Here is an 18192-nt window from a genome sequence, read left to right on the forward strand (position 1 = left end):
CTTAGGATGGATCTTCTATTCTGGGGACTTCCTGTATTCTGTATGATGTTCATTATGAACTGCTTCCTCTGATAGTTTTCTGCTTGTTGAAATAATGTCTACCTGCCCCTGCGCTCACTGTCATGTAATTCTGTTATGCACTTTTAAATGCAGGGAGCAGATAATCCCTCCCCCCCCCCCCCCCCCTGCTGACTGTTCCAAATCATGGGTGCATGTTACAAGTGCGGAACATATTTTAACTTAGTACTAACTTAGCATCATATTTGATCTGATTCGACTGAATATTCCAGGTTTCCATCTCTCATGCATCTGGTGTGAGGTGTTTTCAGACTCTCAGGCTGGCGCAAAGAAATCTTACGGCAAGTCTATTTTACACTAGTATAAACGTAAAATCAGCGACACCAAAGGCGTTAGAGTAGTTTGCAAAACCTACAGACTATTTAAAAGGTAACACAACTGTTGCATACGTTTTATATGCGTGTTATCTGGGTGTGCAGACTTGTGGCGAATTGAACGTCTCACTCCGGTCAGCTGAGCAAAGTTGGTAACCTTGGTATTGTGTGTAGGAGATTCGGTATAACTATAATTTCGTTCTCCATTTGCATGCCCGAAGTGTCTTTAAGTGTTATGTAGTTTTGCCTGAAACGCAACAATAAAACAAAGCAATTAAAGCCAATCAGTTGCTCAAATGCTGCTGTGGTGATTGAAGAACTTTTGTCGGAAGTGGGATTCGAACCCACGGCTTACTTCGGAGAACAGAATATCCCTTGCGTCGGAAAGCCAGTTACGTCGTGCGTGGTGTCTGAGACCGCTCGGCCATGCGGCAGTTTCCCGTTAAACCGTAAGGAGTAGGTTAAGTCCAGCCTTGGCCTCCAAGCTGACGTTTTTCTACATATGTGCTTGTGTATCATGGACAGTAAGAGGGGGCAGGCAAGGAGAGAATTTCTCTCTTTGGGGATCAATAGAGTGTTATTATTATAACGTCTAAAAAGTATGATGGTCTGTCGATGAATCAATAAGAAAATAAATGAAGTCGTTTTCGCGAACACGCTGGTAAAGCCAGGGGCCGGACCGACTGTAGGGGGCGTGGCCAGAGACTGCCTGCTGACCATAGCTGTCAAGTCTCCCGTTTTGGCCGGGAAACTACCGTATTTTACTTCTCTTTCCCGCCGTCCTCCCGTATTAGTATTTTCCCGTAAATCTCCCGTATAATAATATATATATATATTTAAAAATTCTTCTGCCTCTCCAAACTGAACTGTCAGTAGCCTCGCGAGAACTGCCACCTGCATAGCCTGGGTGGCAGTTATCGCGAGATTAGTGCCAACAGCGGGAACGAGAAAGGAGAGAGATGGATGGATGGATGGATGTGTAGAAGGAGAAGGCGTCCCTGCCAAGAAACAAAGAAGTCATGTAAATACATCGGAAAATGGGACGACGAATTTACTTTCCTAAAGAGGAGCAGGATGGGGCACAGTCACGCGTTCTGTAAGATTTGTAAATGCGATTTTAGTGTCTCCCACGGGGAAGGAACGATGTCAGTCGGCATGAAAAATCCAAGTCATTAGTGAATGACAGAGAGCCGCATGAGTGAACATGAAAAATTAGTAGAAAATGCGCAATGAAAATAAAATGTAAATGACAAATGGTTATTTTATATTTCTTGTACACCTGTCTTAAAATGTAAGGGATACTGGAGCCTGGTTGCGGTGGTGGGATGGCTCTCGGCGGGTGCCGGAAAATTTCCTTTATTTTCAAATCCAAACCTTGACAGGTATGCTGCTGACTGTTCCAAATCATGGGTGCATGTTACAAGTGCGGAACATATTTTAACTTAGTACTAACTTAGCATCATATTTGATCTGATTCGACTGAATATTCCAGGTTTCTATCTCTCATGCATCTGGTGTGAGGTGTTTTCAGACTCTCAGGCTGGCGCAAAGAAATCTTACGGCAAGTCTATTTTACACTAGTATAAACGTAAAATCAGCGACACCAAAGGCGTTAGAGTAGTTTGCAAAACCTACAGACTATTTAAAAGGTAACACAACTGTTGCATACGTTTTATATGCGTGTTATCTGGGTGTGCAGACTTGTGGCGAATTGAACGTCTCACTCCGGTCAGCTGAGCAAAGTTGGTAACCTTGGAATTGTGTGTAGGAGATTCGGTATAACTATAATTTCGTTCTCCATTTGCATGCCCGAAGTGTCTTTAAGTGTTATGTAGTTTTGCCTGAAACGCAACAATAAAACAAAGCAATTAAAGCCAATCAGTTGCTCAAATGCTGCTGTGGTGATTGAAGAACTTTTGTCGGAAGTGGGATTCGAACCCACGGCTTACTTCGGAGAACAGAATATCCCTTGCGTCGGAAGGCCAGTTACGTCGTGCGTGGTGTCTGAGACCGCTCGGCCATGCGGCAGTTTCCCGTTAAACCGTAAGGAGTAGGTTAAGTCCAGCCTTGGCCTCCAAGCTGACGTTTTTCTACATATGTGCTTGTGTATCATGGACAGTAAGAGGGGGCAGGCAAGGAGAGAATTTCTCTCTTTGGGGATCAATAGAGTGTTATTATTATAACGTACGTCTAAAAAGTATGATGGTCTGTCGATGAATCAATAAGAAAATAAATGAAGTCGTTTTCGCGAACACGCTGGTAAAGCCAGGGGCCGGACCGACTGTAGGGAGCGTGGCCAGAGACTGCCTGCTGACCATAGCTGTCAAGTCTCCCGTTTTGGCCGGGAAACTACCGTATTTTACTTCTCTTTCCCGCCGTCCTCCCGTATTAGTATTTTCCCGTAAATCTCCCGTATAATAATATATATATATATTTAAAAATTCTTCTGCCTCTCCAAACTGAACTGTCAGTAGCCTCGCGAGAACTGCCACCTGCATAGCCTGGGTGGCAGTTATCGCGAGATTAGTGCCAACAGCGGGAACGAGAAAGGAGAGAGATGGATGGATGGATGGATGTGTAGAAGGAGAAGGCGTCCCTGCCAAGAAACAAAGAAGTCATGTAAATACATCGGAAAATGGGACGACGAATTTACTTTCCTAAAGAGGAGCAGGATGGGGCACAGTCACGCGTTCTGTAAGATTTGTAAATGCGATTTTAGTGTCTCCCACGGGGAAGGAACGATGTCAGTCGGCATGAAAAATCCAAGTCATTAGTGAATGACAGAGAGCCGCATGAGTGAACATGAAAAATTAGTAGAAAATGCGCAATGAAAATAAAATGTAAATGACAAATGGTTATTTTATATTTCTTGTACACCTGTCTTAAAATGGAAGGGATACTGGAGCCTGGTTGCGGTGGTGGGATGGCTCTCGGCGGGTGCCGGAAAATTTCCTTTATTTTCAAATCCAAACCTTGACAGGTATGCTGCTGACTGTTCCAAATCATGGGTGCATGTTACAAGTGCGGAACATATTTTAACTTAGTACTAACTTAGCATCATATTTGATCTGATTCGACTGAATATTCCAGGTTTCCATCTCTCATGCATCTGGTGTGAGGTGTTTTCAGACTCTCAGGCTGGCGCAAAGAAATCTTACGGCAAGTCTATTTTACACTAGTATAAACGTAAAATCAGCGACACCAAAGGCGTTAGAGTAGTTTGCAAAACCTAAAGACTATTTAAAAGGTAACACAACTGTTGCATACGTTTTATATGCGTGTTATCTGGGTGTGCAGACTTGTGGCGAATTGAACGTCTCACTCCGGTCAGCTGAGCAAAGTTGGTAACCTTGGTATTGTGTGTAGGAGATTCGGTATAACTATAATTTCGTTCTCCATTTGCATGCCCGAAGTGTCTTTAAGTGTTATGTAGTTTTGCCTGAAACGCAACAATAAAACAAAGCAATTAAAGCCAATCAGTTGCTCAAATGCTGCTGTGGTGATTGAAGAACTTTTGTCGGAAGTGGGATTCGAACCCACGGCTTACTTCGGAGAACAGACTATCCCTTGCGTCGGAAGGCCAGTTACGTCGTGCGTGGTGTCTGAGACCCCGCGCGGGCGGCGAGAATAGTTTAGCTTAACTTCCCTTAACTTTTCCCATTCATTTTCAATGGTAGTGCTTAACAGTACGGATGTAATATTCTTTCGGCCGCTGGTTGATGTTTTGTCGCTGTTTCGACGCCTCCAATGACGTTTTACCCTTATCACTACCGACAGTCGACACAACTGGATTTTGGAAAAGAGCAGCAGAGAGTGAGTAGTATTTCAGTAAATTTGGTGATTCACCTAAAAGAAAAACCGCCCGGTCGAACGGAAAGGACGACTTTCCAAGGTAAACTGAACAGCAATCTTATATTTTCTTAAATATTCCGATGCATTTCACATTCCAAAATCGAACTGGATGCTGTACGTTTTACGGAGCCCCTCGCGAAGCTCTCTGTGTAATGCTGAAGTAGTTATTCACTCGCTCCATAGGTAGCATTGCTTTTGAAATATTTAATAATTAATATTCAATTTTTAATGCACAATTTAAATAAAAACATGTTTGACTTTGGAAATTAAGGCGGGTACCGTTTATAAGAATTCCACTCATCGTGAGGAATCCAAAAGTATCTTTTATTAGTGGCCCGGTAAAGCAGTACATTTATTAAGCTAGACAGTGTCCATTTATGGAAAACGAGTAATTTGCAGTAAAACGAGCATACACTGGTCAAGTAGAATGAGTCTAGGCAGATGAGACAGAATAAACTGGATTACCGTTTATAAACTAACCTTATATATATAGTGTATTATACATATACTAATTCTGCACGTTCCTATATGCAAGGTACTGTGACGGTAACTTTCCTGTAAGTCATTGATATTTAACTACAACTTTTTTATGCATATTGTTTGCTGGCATTGCCGTTAACTTAGATATTAAAGAATTCCTCACATAATCGTTAAGTATTAAACCTACTAAAGTTGTTCAAACAAACCTTGTTTTAGGTTAAAGCAAGTCAGTTAGAAGCTATTACACTTACTTTGCTACCAAATGGCAAAGGTGTCAGATCACAGAATTCTTGTTTATAATTCCATGCCCTTCTGTGTTTCTTTACGCCTGTCAACTACCACCTGTCAAAAGTGAGGATGAGAATTTGGTTGGGTTTGGAGTCCGTGCTGGCAAGACCTGGAAGGATATTTGGGACAGTAGGGATGATGGGTATGAGGCTGTTATCCTCAAACAACAATGCGTACCAGGCAGCAAAATGTACCGACTACAGCAGTACCTGAGGCTGAAGCACAGCAATCTTCAGATGACACTGGAGGCTTCTGCTCCCTCAAGACCAGCACTTCCAGACACTTCTACTAATCCTCCAGGTTGGCTGACAGTTTCATATATGTGGTTCTGTGCATTGATTATGTCTTTTATTCATATCTATTTTGTTTTATAGAAATAGAGGAAGATGAGGAATTGGAGAGGATGATGCTTTGTTGGTCCCCTTCCAAAACCGAAGGCCCGATGAGTGAGAATCTCATATGCATGCACACACACAAACAGTCACTCTTCAGGATTCAGTATAAATTAAGGAATCAATATTATTTGTGGTTCATTTGTGGTTTTTTCACTTTGCTTTCAGGTTTGCAAGTTGTTGGAGTCCATGATGCTAAAGGTTCTTTCCCTTCAATTATGGAGGATAATTCTGGATGTCATGATCAGAATTTTTCATCCAAGTTCTTTATTATTCATCTTGTTTTGGCCACGTTCAGGCCCGTTTTGATGCCTGTGTTCTGTTTGTTCCATTGTTCAAGACTATGCAGCCAGAGATGACCTGGAGGGAGTTTCAAAAATCTCCTTTTTATGAGGCTGAAAAGCAGCGTTGGTCAGCGGAGAGAAAAAAGTAACACACTACCTGCTACTTCAAGAGCAGCGTTATTTGTAAAAATTGTAAATGTTTTCCATATACACTCTGTCCACTTTATTAAGAACAGCTATTTTGTGTCTGGGCTCATTTTTCACTGACAAATAATGCATGGCAACAGGTGGGTTACAATCAGATTGTAAAAATTGCCGCTGTTAGGTAGGTTTTCTTAAAGAAGTGGCAAGCATAGTTTTTTTTTAAAACAAAAAAAGTAAAGATTGTTTTATATTCTTTATAGTTCAGTATTGTTTGAATATACACTTGCAGCATTTTAACATATGGTTAATATGTTCCTTGTTTGTTCCTGATTCTCTAAGGTCATAAATTATCCCTGAGCATCTCTCAAAGTGTGGGGCAGTTACCCCAATGGCTAAATTCCCCATCGTGACCCTTTCAGATCTGTCCTATTAATCATTCCCTATCCACTGGCTAAATCTCTCTTGTCTCATCACCACCTCAACCAGTGTGGTGAGTCTAAGAAAGTGTTACGGCGTCAGTCAGGAGTTTTGGGCACACCTACCTATAGAATTGTTTCTTTGTACTATTCTTTACATTTTATAATATTTATAAAGACATCATAACTATAAAGTAATACACATGGAATTATGCACTACTCAGAAAAGTTATTTAAAAAAAATAATTTGTTGGGGGGGACAATTCTGTTGGAACTCAGAAGGTTGCCGGTTCAAATCCCAGGGCTGGCCGAGTGATCCCACCATTGGGCCCTTGAGCAAGGCCCTTAACCCCAGCTGCTCCAGGGACTGACTGATCCTGCTTTCTACTTTATACTAGTTTAATGAGGTGGCCTCCTGGAATGCTTTTCCAGCTCTCCTGAAGGAGCCGTCTCATATATGCTGAGCACTCAGCCGATTTTCTTTAACTCTCTGGTCAGACTCCTTGAAAAACATTTCTACTGGGTTTAGCTCAAGTATCCAGGTAATATGACCCAGTCCCTTTGTAGGCAGAGTGGTGTGTCCAAATTACTGACTGGTACTGTATGTCTAACTATCTGACAGTTGTTAAAATGCTGCAGCATCACTGTTAGTATTGTCATAACAATGCTATTTTTAATTATGCTTTTTGTTTTGATTCAGGATTCAATGAGTCATTTGTTAACATGCTACAAAATGCATGCATTAACACTGCTGTTTAAGAAAATTAATCATTTCATCTATTTAATATTTGACATACACTACCGTTCAATTATATACCCTGTGACAAGACTTGATTGGGGTCAGTTTTATCCTACAAAAGGATAATGACCCAAACCAAACCTCCAAAATGTGTTAGCAATATTTAAAGAATAAGCAGTCAGACATACCAGGAGATTGATGCAGAGGACTGCCAGTTGCTGATAATAGGCCTCTATATGTAGATGTGGATAAAATTTTGTGAATTGCATGAAAATGTGTTTTTCTTTGGAAAACAAAGAAATTTGCATGTGATCCCAAACTTTTGAGCGGTAATGTATATCTTGGGGGTGGCATGGTGGTGCAGTGGTTAGCACTGTTGCCTCACACCTCTGGGACCCAGGTTTGAGTCGCCGCCTGTGTCACATGTGTGTGGAGTTTGCATGTTCTCCCCATGTCGTCGTGGGGGGTACTCCGGTTTCCCCCCACAGTCCAAAAACATGCTGAGGCTAATTGGAGTTGCTAAATTGCCCATAGGTGTGCATGTGAGAGTGAATGGTGTGTGAGTGTGCCCTGCGATGGGCTGGCCCCCCATCCTGGGTTGTTCCCTGCCTCGTGCCCATTGCTTCCGGGATAGGCTCCGGACCCCCGTGACCCAGTAGAATAAGCGGTTTGGAAAATGGATGGATGGATGGATGTATATCTTATCATACCCCTGAGTATGAGAACCTGAGTACTTGTCTCTTTCTGTGTAAATAGACTCAATAAACAATACATTTTATTCATAACTGTCTATGTCTGTTTAATTACCACAGCGACATAAATAAATAAATAAATAAAATTGTAACCATAGTTTTAAGCTGTTTATTAAATACATCAATATCAAGAAAACGAAGAATAATGGATGAATGTGATTACAAGAAATGGAGAAATTTGTTCATGCTTTTTTGAAAACATGCCTCAAAATGATTAGCATTTCAATCTAACTTGAAATGTATCAGAAAAAAAATCATTAACGGAGATTTTGCAGCGCCGGGGAGGGTCTCTTCGCTTCGCAAAAAAAATCCTTCAATTTCATTGGCTGCCACTGTGTTATGGCTATACGCGACCGGCCCCCGCGTGACAGGCGGGGATACTCACCACTATACTAACGAGGAAATATACGCGCACTGCTTTTACATATTCAAGATAAACAGCGGATGACTATTAACATTTGCGAGTAATCAATGATTGTACAAAATTTTCTTTCTTACACAAAGAAAATGTTGAGGGCAGAATGAAAAATGATTGTCTATCTGAACCAATCAGATTGTCTGTCTATCTGAACCAATCAGATTGTCTGTCTATCTGAACCAATCAGATTGTCTGTCTATCTGAACCAATCAGATTGTTTTTCTTACACAAAAAATTATTCCGTTTTCAAAACACTTTTGTGCAAGAAATGCTCCCATGAGCCTGTGTTTAGTGCCTACAGAGGTCTTCTTTTTGCCACTGGTACAGGAGAGTACGGGTCCCACCTTGCCACAGCCAGGCACCTCCACGCCATCGACGGGCCGCGGAATCTCGATGGAGCGCACGTTGCCGTACTTGCAACACTCCTCCCGGATGTCCTCCAGGATCTCCTCGTAGTCCTCGTCGTCCACCAGCTCCTCGGGCATGACCATGTTGAGGAGGCACAGCACCTCCGTGGGCATGCCGGAGCTCTGCAGCCGCTGCAGCCCTGGAACCTGCAGCGTCACCGGCGTCTCGATGATGGCCGTCTGTCCCGGGGGGCGACAAGAGTGTCAGATACCCCCTGATCGTCCAATCGTCTCGAGTAACAGCGAGAAATTTACATGGACCCAAATAAACCCAAGAAATAGGGGCATTAAGCTTCCTGGGAGGCACCCAGGAACCAAGTTGGGTTTAGGACATCAGAAAGGCGGCAGCCGAGGGCAAATACTCACAGCGTTGGCATTCTTAGCCCCCACGCTTGCCCGCTGGACGATGAGCTTCTTGTCTCCGAGCTGCATGCCATTGAGTCCAGCCACGGCCTGCGGGATGCATCCCACACAAGCGTCAGCAATTCCATCCGGAAGCCCCGAGTCACCCCAGACCTTCCAGCTGCTGCCCCACCTCACGCACCTGGTCAGTGGCACTGATGTCCACGTATTCACAGAAAGCGTAACCCTTAGACAGTGACGTGGCACTGTCCTTCACAAGGTTGAAGGCCTTAAGAGGTCCGAACGACGTCAAGAGTTCCTTCACCTGGGCAAGAGGAGGAGACGCGGGGGGGCGATTAGCCCGACAGTCCAGGCACGGCGCCTCGCTAGAAATGCTAATCTTAACTGTGGGAGAAGCAGCATGTTAAACTTTGCAAAACGACATGAGGAAACAGTGAAGACATCAGGAAAATGGCTTTATGACAAGTGGCTCGACATTACGGTGCAACACTAGAGCTCAAAGCCCCCTGTGCCCTTTCTGCATGACTTACTTACTGGGAGCGTACAAAAGTAACTATTTTGATTCTTGTCAATGAATGATAACACAGATTCCCCCCCCCCATCCTACAGCATATACAACACAACTGAATTCCTAATCAAGTTCTCTGATAATTCCAACTACGAATTTTGAAATATGGACCGAGTTGCATCTGATTTTAAGGGCCACAATAATTAAGCTAGATGGTATATAAAAAAAAAACTAAATAAAAACAGCTAATTATATGTTAAGTGTTCCATGTATACAATGTGGAGGGGGGGGGGGGCGACTCGGCAGAACACAAACCCAGCCGAATCACTGACTTCCTGTTCTTAAAACCAAGAACCACATTGGTGCAGTTAATTAGAGGGACAAAGCCTACAGGAGATAAACTCACAGGTAAAGCTAAGAGCCGCCACAGGGTCCTGCTAAAGGGGCCACGGCTTGAAGCCAAACAGGACGAAATAGCTCTGCTAACATCATTCCTCACTTATTCTACAGGAATCTACTGTAAAGCCGCATTAACCACTGACTTCAGAAAGGAGTCACCTGGGACACTGGCAGCCACAAGAGGGCGCTACCTCCTACCTTCTCTTAGGGGCAAAAAAAAAAAAAATCAAATTTATACCCTGTGATCAGCATAATAAGTCTCTCCCCAGCCTTCAACCCCCAAAAAAAGGACCCCATATGCTTAAGAGCACTCCAGGACAGAGCCCCCCCACAGGGGCAGGCCGTCGACAGGGAGGATATCCGTGCGAGGGACGGAATGTCTTACTTGCCTTGTGTTACATGTTGGCATGGCAGCAGTAGGTCAGTACTACTGAACAAATTATGAGCGAAGACTTAACGATCTTACAGGCCCCTAGCTGGGGACAAAGTGGGGAACAAAAATGAAAGAGCTGTAAGTATCAAAGCGGTAGCAGGGACTGCAAAAAAAATGTTAACACCAGGATACAAGCAGCGGTTTCCATTTCACCTGTCTATGGCACATTTACTGGCTTTGACGTGAAATACATTAACAGTTCTGCTGGATTCAAACTCTCTCCCCCCAGTGCTGCTTTGGTACAGCCTTCCTCTTGACTTGGATTACATGTGACTCACACTGGATAAGAAAGATTACGATGACAATCCGAAAAGGAGGAAAAAAATCAAAGAAAAACAAACTGACTGCACTTCTCACTTACCTTTCACTGAAACCGCGATCACTATCTTGTGGGCTGAGTCTTGCCATTTTTAACAGTTTAGGCTAAAGTGAGTGGGACACCGGAGCTCAAAATGTTACAATGCAGGGGTGGACGCAAAACGTTTTGCGATTAACTTTTGCAAAATAAATAGGTAAACTATTAAATGCCTGTATGGATTATGTCTATAATGGGCCGATTTCAGTGGGGTGGCGATATAGGAAGAAAAAAAAAAAATCATAAAAGATGCTAATGAGAAGTAGAAAATGTCTAAAATGTGACCCTTTCAACACTTTCAGAGTAAGACGACCTCATCTGTGCATGTTGTTATGGTAATATTATCCATCACTGACGTCATAACAGAATAGGGCATGGGGCACGATGTGAAAACTCCAGTGAAGCTGATAATCGTTCACCGGGAAAAAGGTCCGAAGTATTTTCTGCCTTTCGAGCGACACAGCAATGTAGGGAACGATTCTTCCGCAGCTCCCCATCGCTGTTAACGGGATGTGAAGTCATCGTTCTCAGTGTGCGGACATGGACGTGAGACACGGCACGTCTGCGAATACTGAAGCGTTTGGGGACTTGGTCGATCTCCCCCACATTTCAAGCACAGTCTATGGTAGTGTTTCCCAGCCCAGTCCTCGGGGGTACCCCCCCGGTCAGTCCACGTTTTTGCTTCCTCTCAGCGCACCTGTACCAGGTATTCGGTGTTCCTGATTGGCTGGGAGCTAGGAGGGAGCGAAAATGTGGACAGTCGGCGGTTCCCCGAGGACTGGGATTGGGCAAACACAGGTGTACGGCAATGTGGAGGTATTCGTCAGTTAGGTGACGCGCAGATGACTCGATTTTAAATTTTCATGCAGCAAAACGACGCGGCTGATTCATCCGACTAACACTCAGCAATTAACCCGATATACAAATATTCCAGGGTACCCAGCAACAGGCAGCACAGGGACTGGCTACGTGACTGGTTTGGCAAGCCGCCAGCTGTAAGGCACGTTTCCCAAAGCCTTTGTTGCTAATAAGGTTATTTGCTAACAACATTAGCAACTTACAACTGAATGGTTCCAACTATGCAAGTCGATAACATGAGGTTTTGGGAAACGTACCTTTTACATTAGCGGGGTCTCAATATCTTCATAATTTACAGCTGGATAAACAATGAGCGTAATGTAACTGTCAACTCATTACCTACATGTCTAATAAATGTTTAATAAATCCCATGAATATCTTTAAAAAAAAAAAAAAAAAAACCTCAAATGTGCGGCTATTTTCAGCAGCTAGCTTTAAACATGATGCTGACATTTGACCCCCCAGTATCTTGTAATGAATTTTAAGCGGTGAGGTAACTTTGACAGGCTTTCTTTTCCTACTAATCAGTTACACAGAGACGAGTGTTTATTTTATGTATGTATGTATGTGCGTGCGCGTGCGTGCGTGCGTGCGTGCGTGCGTGCGTGTGTGTGCATGCCTGCTTGAGTTCCACGTGCAGCAGTGGGACAGAAACACAGGAGGGTTGTGGGTCGGCTCCCCGGCGACAGAGACTGAGGGCGGGGTACCTGATCGTCACTGAGATAGTTGGGCAGGCCTCCGACAAAGAGCTTGTGTGGCGAGTCTGGAACCACGGTGGAGACGACCCCTGCAGACAGAGCGGCACGGCGCCCAAAGCCGGCCGATCACAGCAAACCGTCAACATGCCGGATAATGACCACGAGCAAACGGCGCGAGTGAAATAAGCCAACTTCAAATCAGTATGACGTCGTTATCTTCTATATAATATCAGATAAATGTAACTCCAGCAAAAAAATACCTAAATACTGGGGCAGTTTGACGACTGTTTTTTGTCTCTCCCATCTTGCTCTCCATGGGAGATGCTGACACATGCAGCACCAGTCAAAAGTATGGACACACCTGCTCTTAATGCATTTGTCTCTATTTTAGCTGTTATTCACCTTATAGTAAAAGGCCTTTGGGCATGGAAGTTATGCATATGAAGTACTGCAAAGACAAAATTTTTGTCTCTTCAAAATAGGAGCCATTGGCTTCGATGACAGCATTGCGGACTCAACCAGCTAACATATGTACCCACCTGGACCGTTTCTCCAACAGTCCTCGAGTTTCCACAAGTTCTGCGCGCAAGCTGGCTACCTTACTCTTACTCTCATCCAACTGATCCCAAACCAGCTCTATAGAGTTTAGGTTGGGGGGCTGTGGGGACCATCTCTTTCCTAGTTCACAAGGTAATAAGCTACTTGCATAACCTTCAAGGTGGGCTTTGGGTCATTATCTTGCTGAAAAACAAGTCATTTTCAGTAGGTGTGTCCAGAATTTTTGACTAGAATAGGAGCCAGCAACCCTAGAACAATTTGGGGGTTAGGGTCCTTGCTCAAGGGCCCAGTGGTGAAATCACTCTGCCAACCCTGGTATTTGAACCAGCAACCTTCTTTTCATGGGTAAACATCACAGAGCCACACAGCCTATGTTAACAGTAAGAAGTGAGTGACTGAGCTGTGTGTGTGTGTGTGTGTGGCTCAGCTGGTTAGGATGCCAGCGTTATCATCAGAAGATCACTGGTTCACATCACTGGTGATCACACCACTGGGCCGGCGAGTTTGCTCTAGGGACAGGCTGACCCTGATTTCTCAAAAAAAAAAAAAAAAAAAAAAAAAAAAAAAAAACATTCTTCACTTTGGATAAAACTGTCTACTAAATATTTACAACATTAAGTAAATAAAAGTGAAAGTCTCCCTCTTTATATGACAAGACATCCGCAGCTTGCGAAGGACAGTCAGTCCGTAACGAGTACAAAAAACTGGCCTTGCCGATCGGCTCTTCAAAGGTAAATAAAGATTAAGGTTATGACGGCGACAAGCAAAACGGACCTGGTACGTGGAAGGCGGGCTGCTCTGAGATGCCAGGCAGGGGGCGATAGTCGTGGGGCCGCCTGATTTTTAACGACTGACCCTGGAAAATGATGCCGTCGAAGGCCATTGCCTGCGTGGTCTCATCCACGGACCGAAACTAGGGCAGAACGAAGAACGTCGTTAATCAGGGAAGGCTGCGGTCTCCGCCTGGACACAGCAGCCATTAGGCAGGAAAGACTCTTACTTCAAGGAAGGCAAAGTTCTTGTCCTGGTTTATCTGAACAGCGAGGACGGGATTGGTGGGACCTTGACATAAGCCAGCCAATCGCATCTGGGTATTGAAGAAATCCGCCATGGCCTCCTAAAAAGACAGGCAGACACACTGAATGAAGACAGGCAGACGTCTGAAGACATCAAAACAGGCAAACGAGAAAAAAAATGACTGACAAGTCTAGTACATTTATCTATTTATTTTGCGGACACTTTCATCCAAAGCAACATACATTTCATTGAAGAAGCAGGACCAGACAGTTCCTAGAGCAAATAGTGCTTAAGGGCTGCGCTCGGGGGCCCAATGGTGAAATCACTCTGCTGCCCAAGGGATTTGAACCAACAACCTTCTTGTGACCGGCTCAGTGTCCTAACTCACTGAGCTACACATGACACCAGTATGCATGACAGAAGGCAACGCGGGACTTTGCCTGGACTCACCTCCGTCAGGCCGAAGGGGATGTTGCCGACATAAAGCCGCCTGGCCTGCCGGGTCATCTGGCTGCCGACCATCGGCACCTGGGTGGGCGTCACTGCCACGCCGCTGGTGGTGGATGTTGCCAGTAAAGCTATCCTGGGGATCTGCCCTGCAGCTGTGGGGAGGAGAAAGGGCTTCAAGACCCCAACCAGGGACGGCCTGAATTTTGCCTCTGCTCTCTGTATGGGGAATTTGCCTGGAATAGGCTCCAGGGGAGCCTGACTAAGATAACTGGTTGGACGATGGATGGGTAATTAATATCGTTTCAATCTGACAGACAGCACTTTATTAAACTAGCAATAAAATATCACCTTTCTATCCCAGCAGGTCCTTCATATAGAAGCTTAAATAAATCCCTGAAGGTGCAGTTTTCAGTGAAGCATTTAAACGCAGGTGCTGCTCGAGGAATCAGCTTCATGCATCAGTTATAACTGCGTTACGGTAATGCACCGCTGCAAAAGTACAGACACGGAGCGGCCAATGCATCTTACGTAAATCGGTAATAACCAATTACCGCAATCGCAGGCATAGTCAGAGCGCAGATATGAATGACTGGAACTGCTAGTTTATCAAACACGGCGGCACTTAGTGCTCGTCTAGCCGAATCAGGTCGTTTCGAATGACATTTTAGTGATTTAGTGATAAGGAGCTGATATGACAAGATTGCCATTTGATAGGTACATAAATCAATCCTACTTTCGACTCCGTTGTAACGCATGTTGTATATTTCAGTTGCGTTAGTATGGCTTAAGTTTATTCAGTTTACTGGATTCTCTGCACTTTAATGAAGTTATATGTGTATTGTTATATAACTGTACATCATTGTTAGTTACTGCTATCCGCTGTAAAGGTAGATACAGGTGCAAGACTTTGCAATAACGACCTAAAAGCAGTTGTTATGATTCCAGGGAACGCGGCTGATTTTTAGAGTCTATACATCATGAAGAAACGGCGATCGTGTGAGAAAGACTTATTCTGTACGGATGACAGGGCCAGCATTTCGGACCCAAGGGAAAGGCTATTGTGCATCGGAAAGAGACAAAATCATATCATTATATAGAAAACTCGTCGTAGTATTTAAAAACCAAGTAACTAACACTGTTATTAAGTGCGGACTTTAAATCAAGTGGTCGCGGTCGTTTTTATTTGCATAAAACTTTAAACGTGATCTTGAAAATATAACGCTTGCAACAAACATCCATGCATAGTGTGTTACTGCGAATGAAAATACGCGGGTCGCAATTTATGATCCAAGTGTATAATGGTAAATAATTAAATAAATAAAACCGCAGGCTTTCACATCGAGTGCACCCCAATAACGTTTCATTGAAATGTCCATGTTATGTACGCCGGGCACTGATGGATGCAGGCCTAGCGATCTCTATAACAATGCCAAGCAAAGAATGTCACTGATTTACCAAAGCGGTCAGTTTTCGGGGATCCTGCGGCAGCTGGGAGAAGAAGAATCGGGCAGGTTTCAGAATCGGCGAGCGCTCGGATAAAAGGCACCGATTTCCCAGCCGCGCTTTTCTTTTCGGAACCAGCAGAAGTGCCCTCCGCACCATCCTCGGCGCTAGGACACGCCGGCCACTTTATTACCCTAAAACAGGGAGCATACACCGATCTTCAAAGCCAAACTTACCTTGCCGATTTTCGCTTAACTGCTTCTCAAACTCATCGAAATCGGACATTTTTCAGTCCGTACTAAAGACGTATTGCAAAATAAGCAGAGGTCCAACAGTAGGCCTTTGAATGGGCTACAGGCTGCATTGGGTTCTGCTGCTTTTTCTTCCGAGTCGCCTGCCCCTCCTCCCCCGAAGTCATCGGCTCTTCCTCGGTTGTATCACACACAGGTTCGGAAACATTCGATGCGCATTACCGTCCCCTCCTGCACTGGAGGGTTAAGGACAACGTGATTATATCGAACCAAAATTGAAATGTGCAAGTTGACTTTCCTAGTTATACGTCTTCATTTTTCTTCTGGGTTTAACAACCATGAGTTTATGACGTATTTTACATGATTAGTTGGCGACTGGACCTTATTGTTTATATCTCTTATTAAGGATCCATCCATCCATACATCAATTATCAAAACCACACACTTACAATCCGAGTCTAGTTTCATATGCTGCGCTGCTGAGCGACCCGCAGAATATTATGCATGAGTACAAGTCACAAGCCCCGTTTCCACTAACACGGGGCCGGTTCTAGCTTGGTGCCTTTTGAGACCGAGGCAAAAAGATGCAGAAATGTGTTTTTCTTTGGAAAACAAAGAAATTTGCATGTGATCCCAAACTTTTGAGCGGTAATGTATATCTTGGGGGTGGCATGGTGGTGCAGTGGTTAGCACTGTTGCCTCACACCTCTGGGACCCAGGTTTGAGTCGCCGCCTGTGTCACATGTGTGTGGAGTTTGCATGTTCTCCCCATGTCGTCGTGGGGGGTACTCCGGTTTCCCCCCACAGTCCAAAAACATGCTGAGGCTAATTGGAGTTGCTAAATTGCCCATAGGTGTGCATGTGAGAGTGAATGGTGTGTGAGTGTGCCCTGCGATGGGCTGGCCCCCCATCCTGGGTTGTTCCCTGCCTCGTGCCCATTGCTTCCGGGATAGGCTCCGGACCCCCGTGACCCAGTAGAATAAGCGGTTTGGAAAATGGATGGATGGATGGATGTATATCTTATCATACCCCTGAGTATGAGAACCTGAGTACTTGTCTCTTTCTGTGTAAATAGACTCAATAAACAATACATTTTATTCATAACTGTCTATGTCTGTTTAATTACCACAGCGACATAAATAAATAAATAAATAAAATTGTAACCATAGTTTTAAGCTGTTTATTAAATACATCAATATCAAGAAAACGAAGAATAATGGATGAATGTGATTACAAGAAATGGAGAAATTTGTTCATGCTTTTTTGAAAACATGCCTCAAAATGATTAGCATTTCAATCTAACTTGAAATGTATCAGAAAAAAAATCATTAACGGAGATTTTGCAGCGCCGGGGAGGGTCTCTTCGCTTCGCAAAAAAAATCCTTCAATTTCATTGGCTGCCACTGTGTTATGGCTATACGCGACCGGCCCCGCTCGGCCATGCGGCAGTTTCCCGTTAAACCGTAAGGAGTAGGTTAAGTCCAGCCTTGGCCTCCAAGCTGACGTTTTTCTACATATGTGCTTGTGTATCATGGACAGTAAGAGGGGGCAGGCAAGGAGAGAATTTCTCTCTTTGGGGATCAATAGAGTGTTATTATTATAACGTACGTCTAAAAAGTATGATGGTCTGTCGATGAATCAATAAGAAAATAAATGAAGTCGTTTTCGCGAACACGCTGGTAAAGCCAGGGGCCGGACCGACTGTAGGGGGCGTGGCCAGAGACTGCCTGCTGACCATAGCTGTCAAGTCTCCCGTTTTGGCCGGGAAACTACCGTATTTTACTTCTCTTTCCCGCCGTCCTCCCGTATTAGTATTTTCCCGTAAATCTCCCGTATAATAATATATATATATATTTAAAAATTCTTCTGCCTCTCCAAACTGAACTGTCAGTAGCCTCGCGAGAACTGCCACCTGCATAGCCTGGGTGGCAGTTATCGCGAGATTAGTGCCAACAGCGGGAACGAGAAAGGAGAGAGATGGATGGATGGATGGATGTGTAGAAGGAGAAGGCGTCCCTGCCAAGAAACAAAGAAGTCATGTAAATACATCGGAAAATGGGACGACGAATTTACTTTCCTAAAGAGGAGCAGGATGGGGCACAGTCACGCGTTCTGTAAGATTTGTAAATGCGATTTTAGTGTCTCCCACGGGGAAGGAACGATGTCAGTCGGCATGAAAAATCCAAGTCATTAGTGAATGACAGAGAGCCGCATGAGTGAACATGAAAAATTAGTAGAAAATGCGCAATGAAAATAAAATGTAAATGACAAATGGTTATTTTATATTTCTTGTAC

General features: G+C 44.1%; 1 protein-coding gene across 1 annotated transcript; it reads right to left on the reverse strand.

Annotated features, from left to right (window-relative positions):
* Positions 1-7834: 7834 nt before the first annotated feature.
* Positions 7835-16008, reverse strand: LOC125722446 (splicing factor U2AF 65 kDa subunit-like). Its single transcript, XM_048998607.1, has 8 exons — positions 15883-16008; positions 14204-14355; positions 13737-13853; positions 13511-13649; positions 12188-12267; positions 9109-9231; positions 8931-9017; positions 7835-8744 (listed from the first exon to the last, which is right to left on the reverse strand). Exons 1-8 carry the CDS (start codon positions 15929-15931, stop codon positions 8367-8369), a joined length of 1125 nt encoding a protein of 374 aa, XP_048854564.1. The 5' UTR covers positions 15932-16008; the 3' UTR covers positions 7835-8366.
* Between the last annotated feature and the right edge of the window lie 2184 nt (positions 16009-18192).

This window comes from Brienomyrus brachyistius, unplaced genomic scaffold, assembly GCF_023856365.1.
Source record: "Brienomyrus brachyistius isolate T26 unplaced genomic scaffold, BBRACH_0.4 scaffold38, whole genome shotgun sequence".
NCBI lineage: Eukaryota > Metazoa > Chordata > Actinopteri > Osteoglossiformes > Mormyridae > Brienomyrus > Brienomyrus brachyistius.

Excerpts from the sequence above, each read along its gene's own strand:
- LOC125722446 (XM_048998607.1), bottom strand. The coding sequence starts at position 15,931 with ATGTCCGATTTCGATGAGTTTGAGAAGCAGTTAAGCGAAAATCGGCAA. Across the intron at positions 13,650-13,736 it reads AGAACTTTGCCTTCCTTGAA|TTTCGGTCCGTGGATGAGAC; the intron begins GTAAGAGTCTTT and ends GTTCTGCCCTAG. Across the intron at positions 12,268-13,510 it reads GCCCGCCTTCCACGTACCAG|GGGTCGTCTCCACCGTGGTT; the intron begins GTCCGTTTTGCT and ends CTCTGTCTGCAG.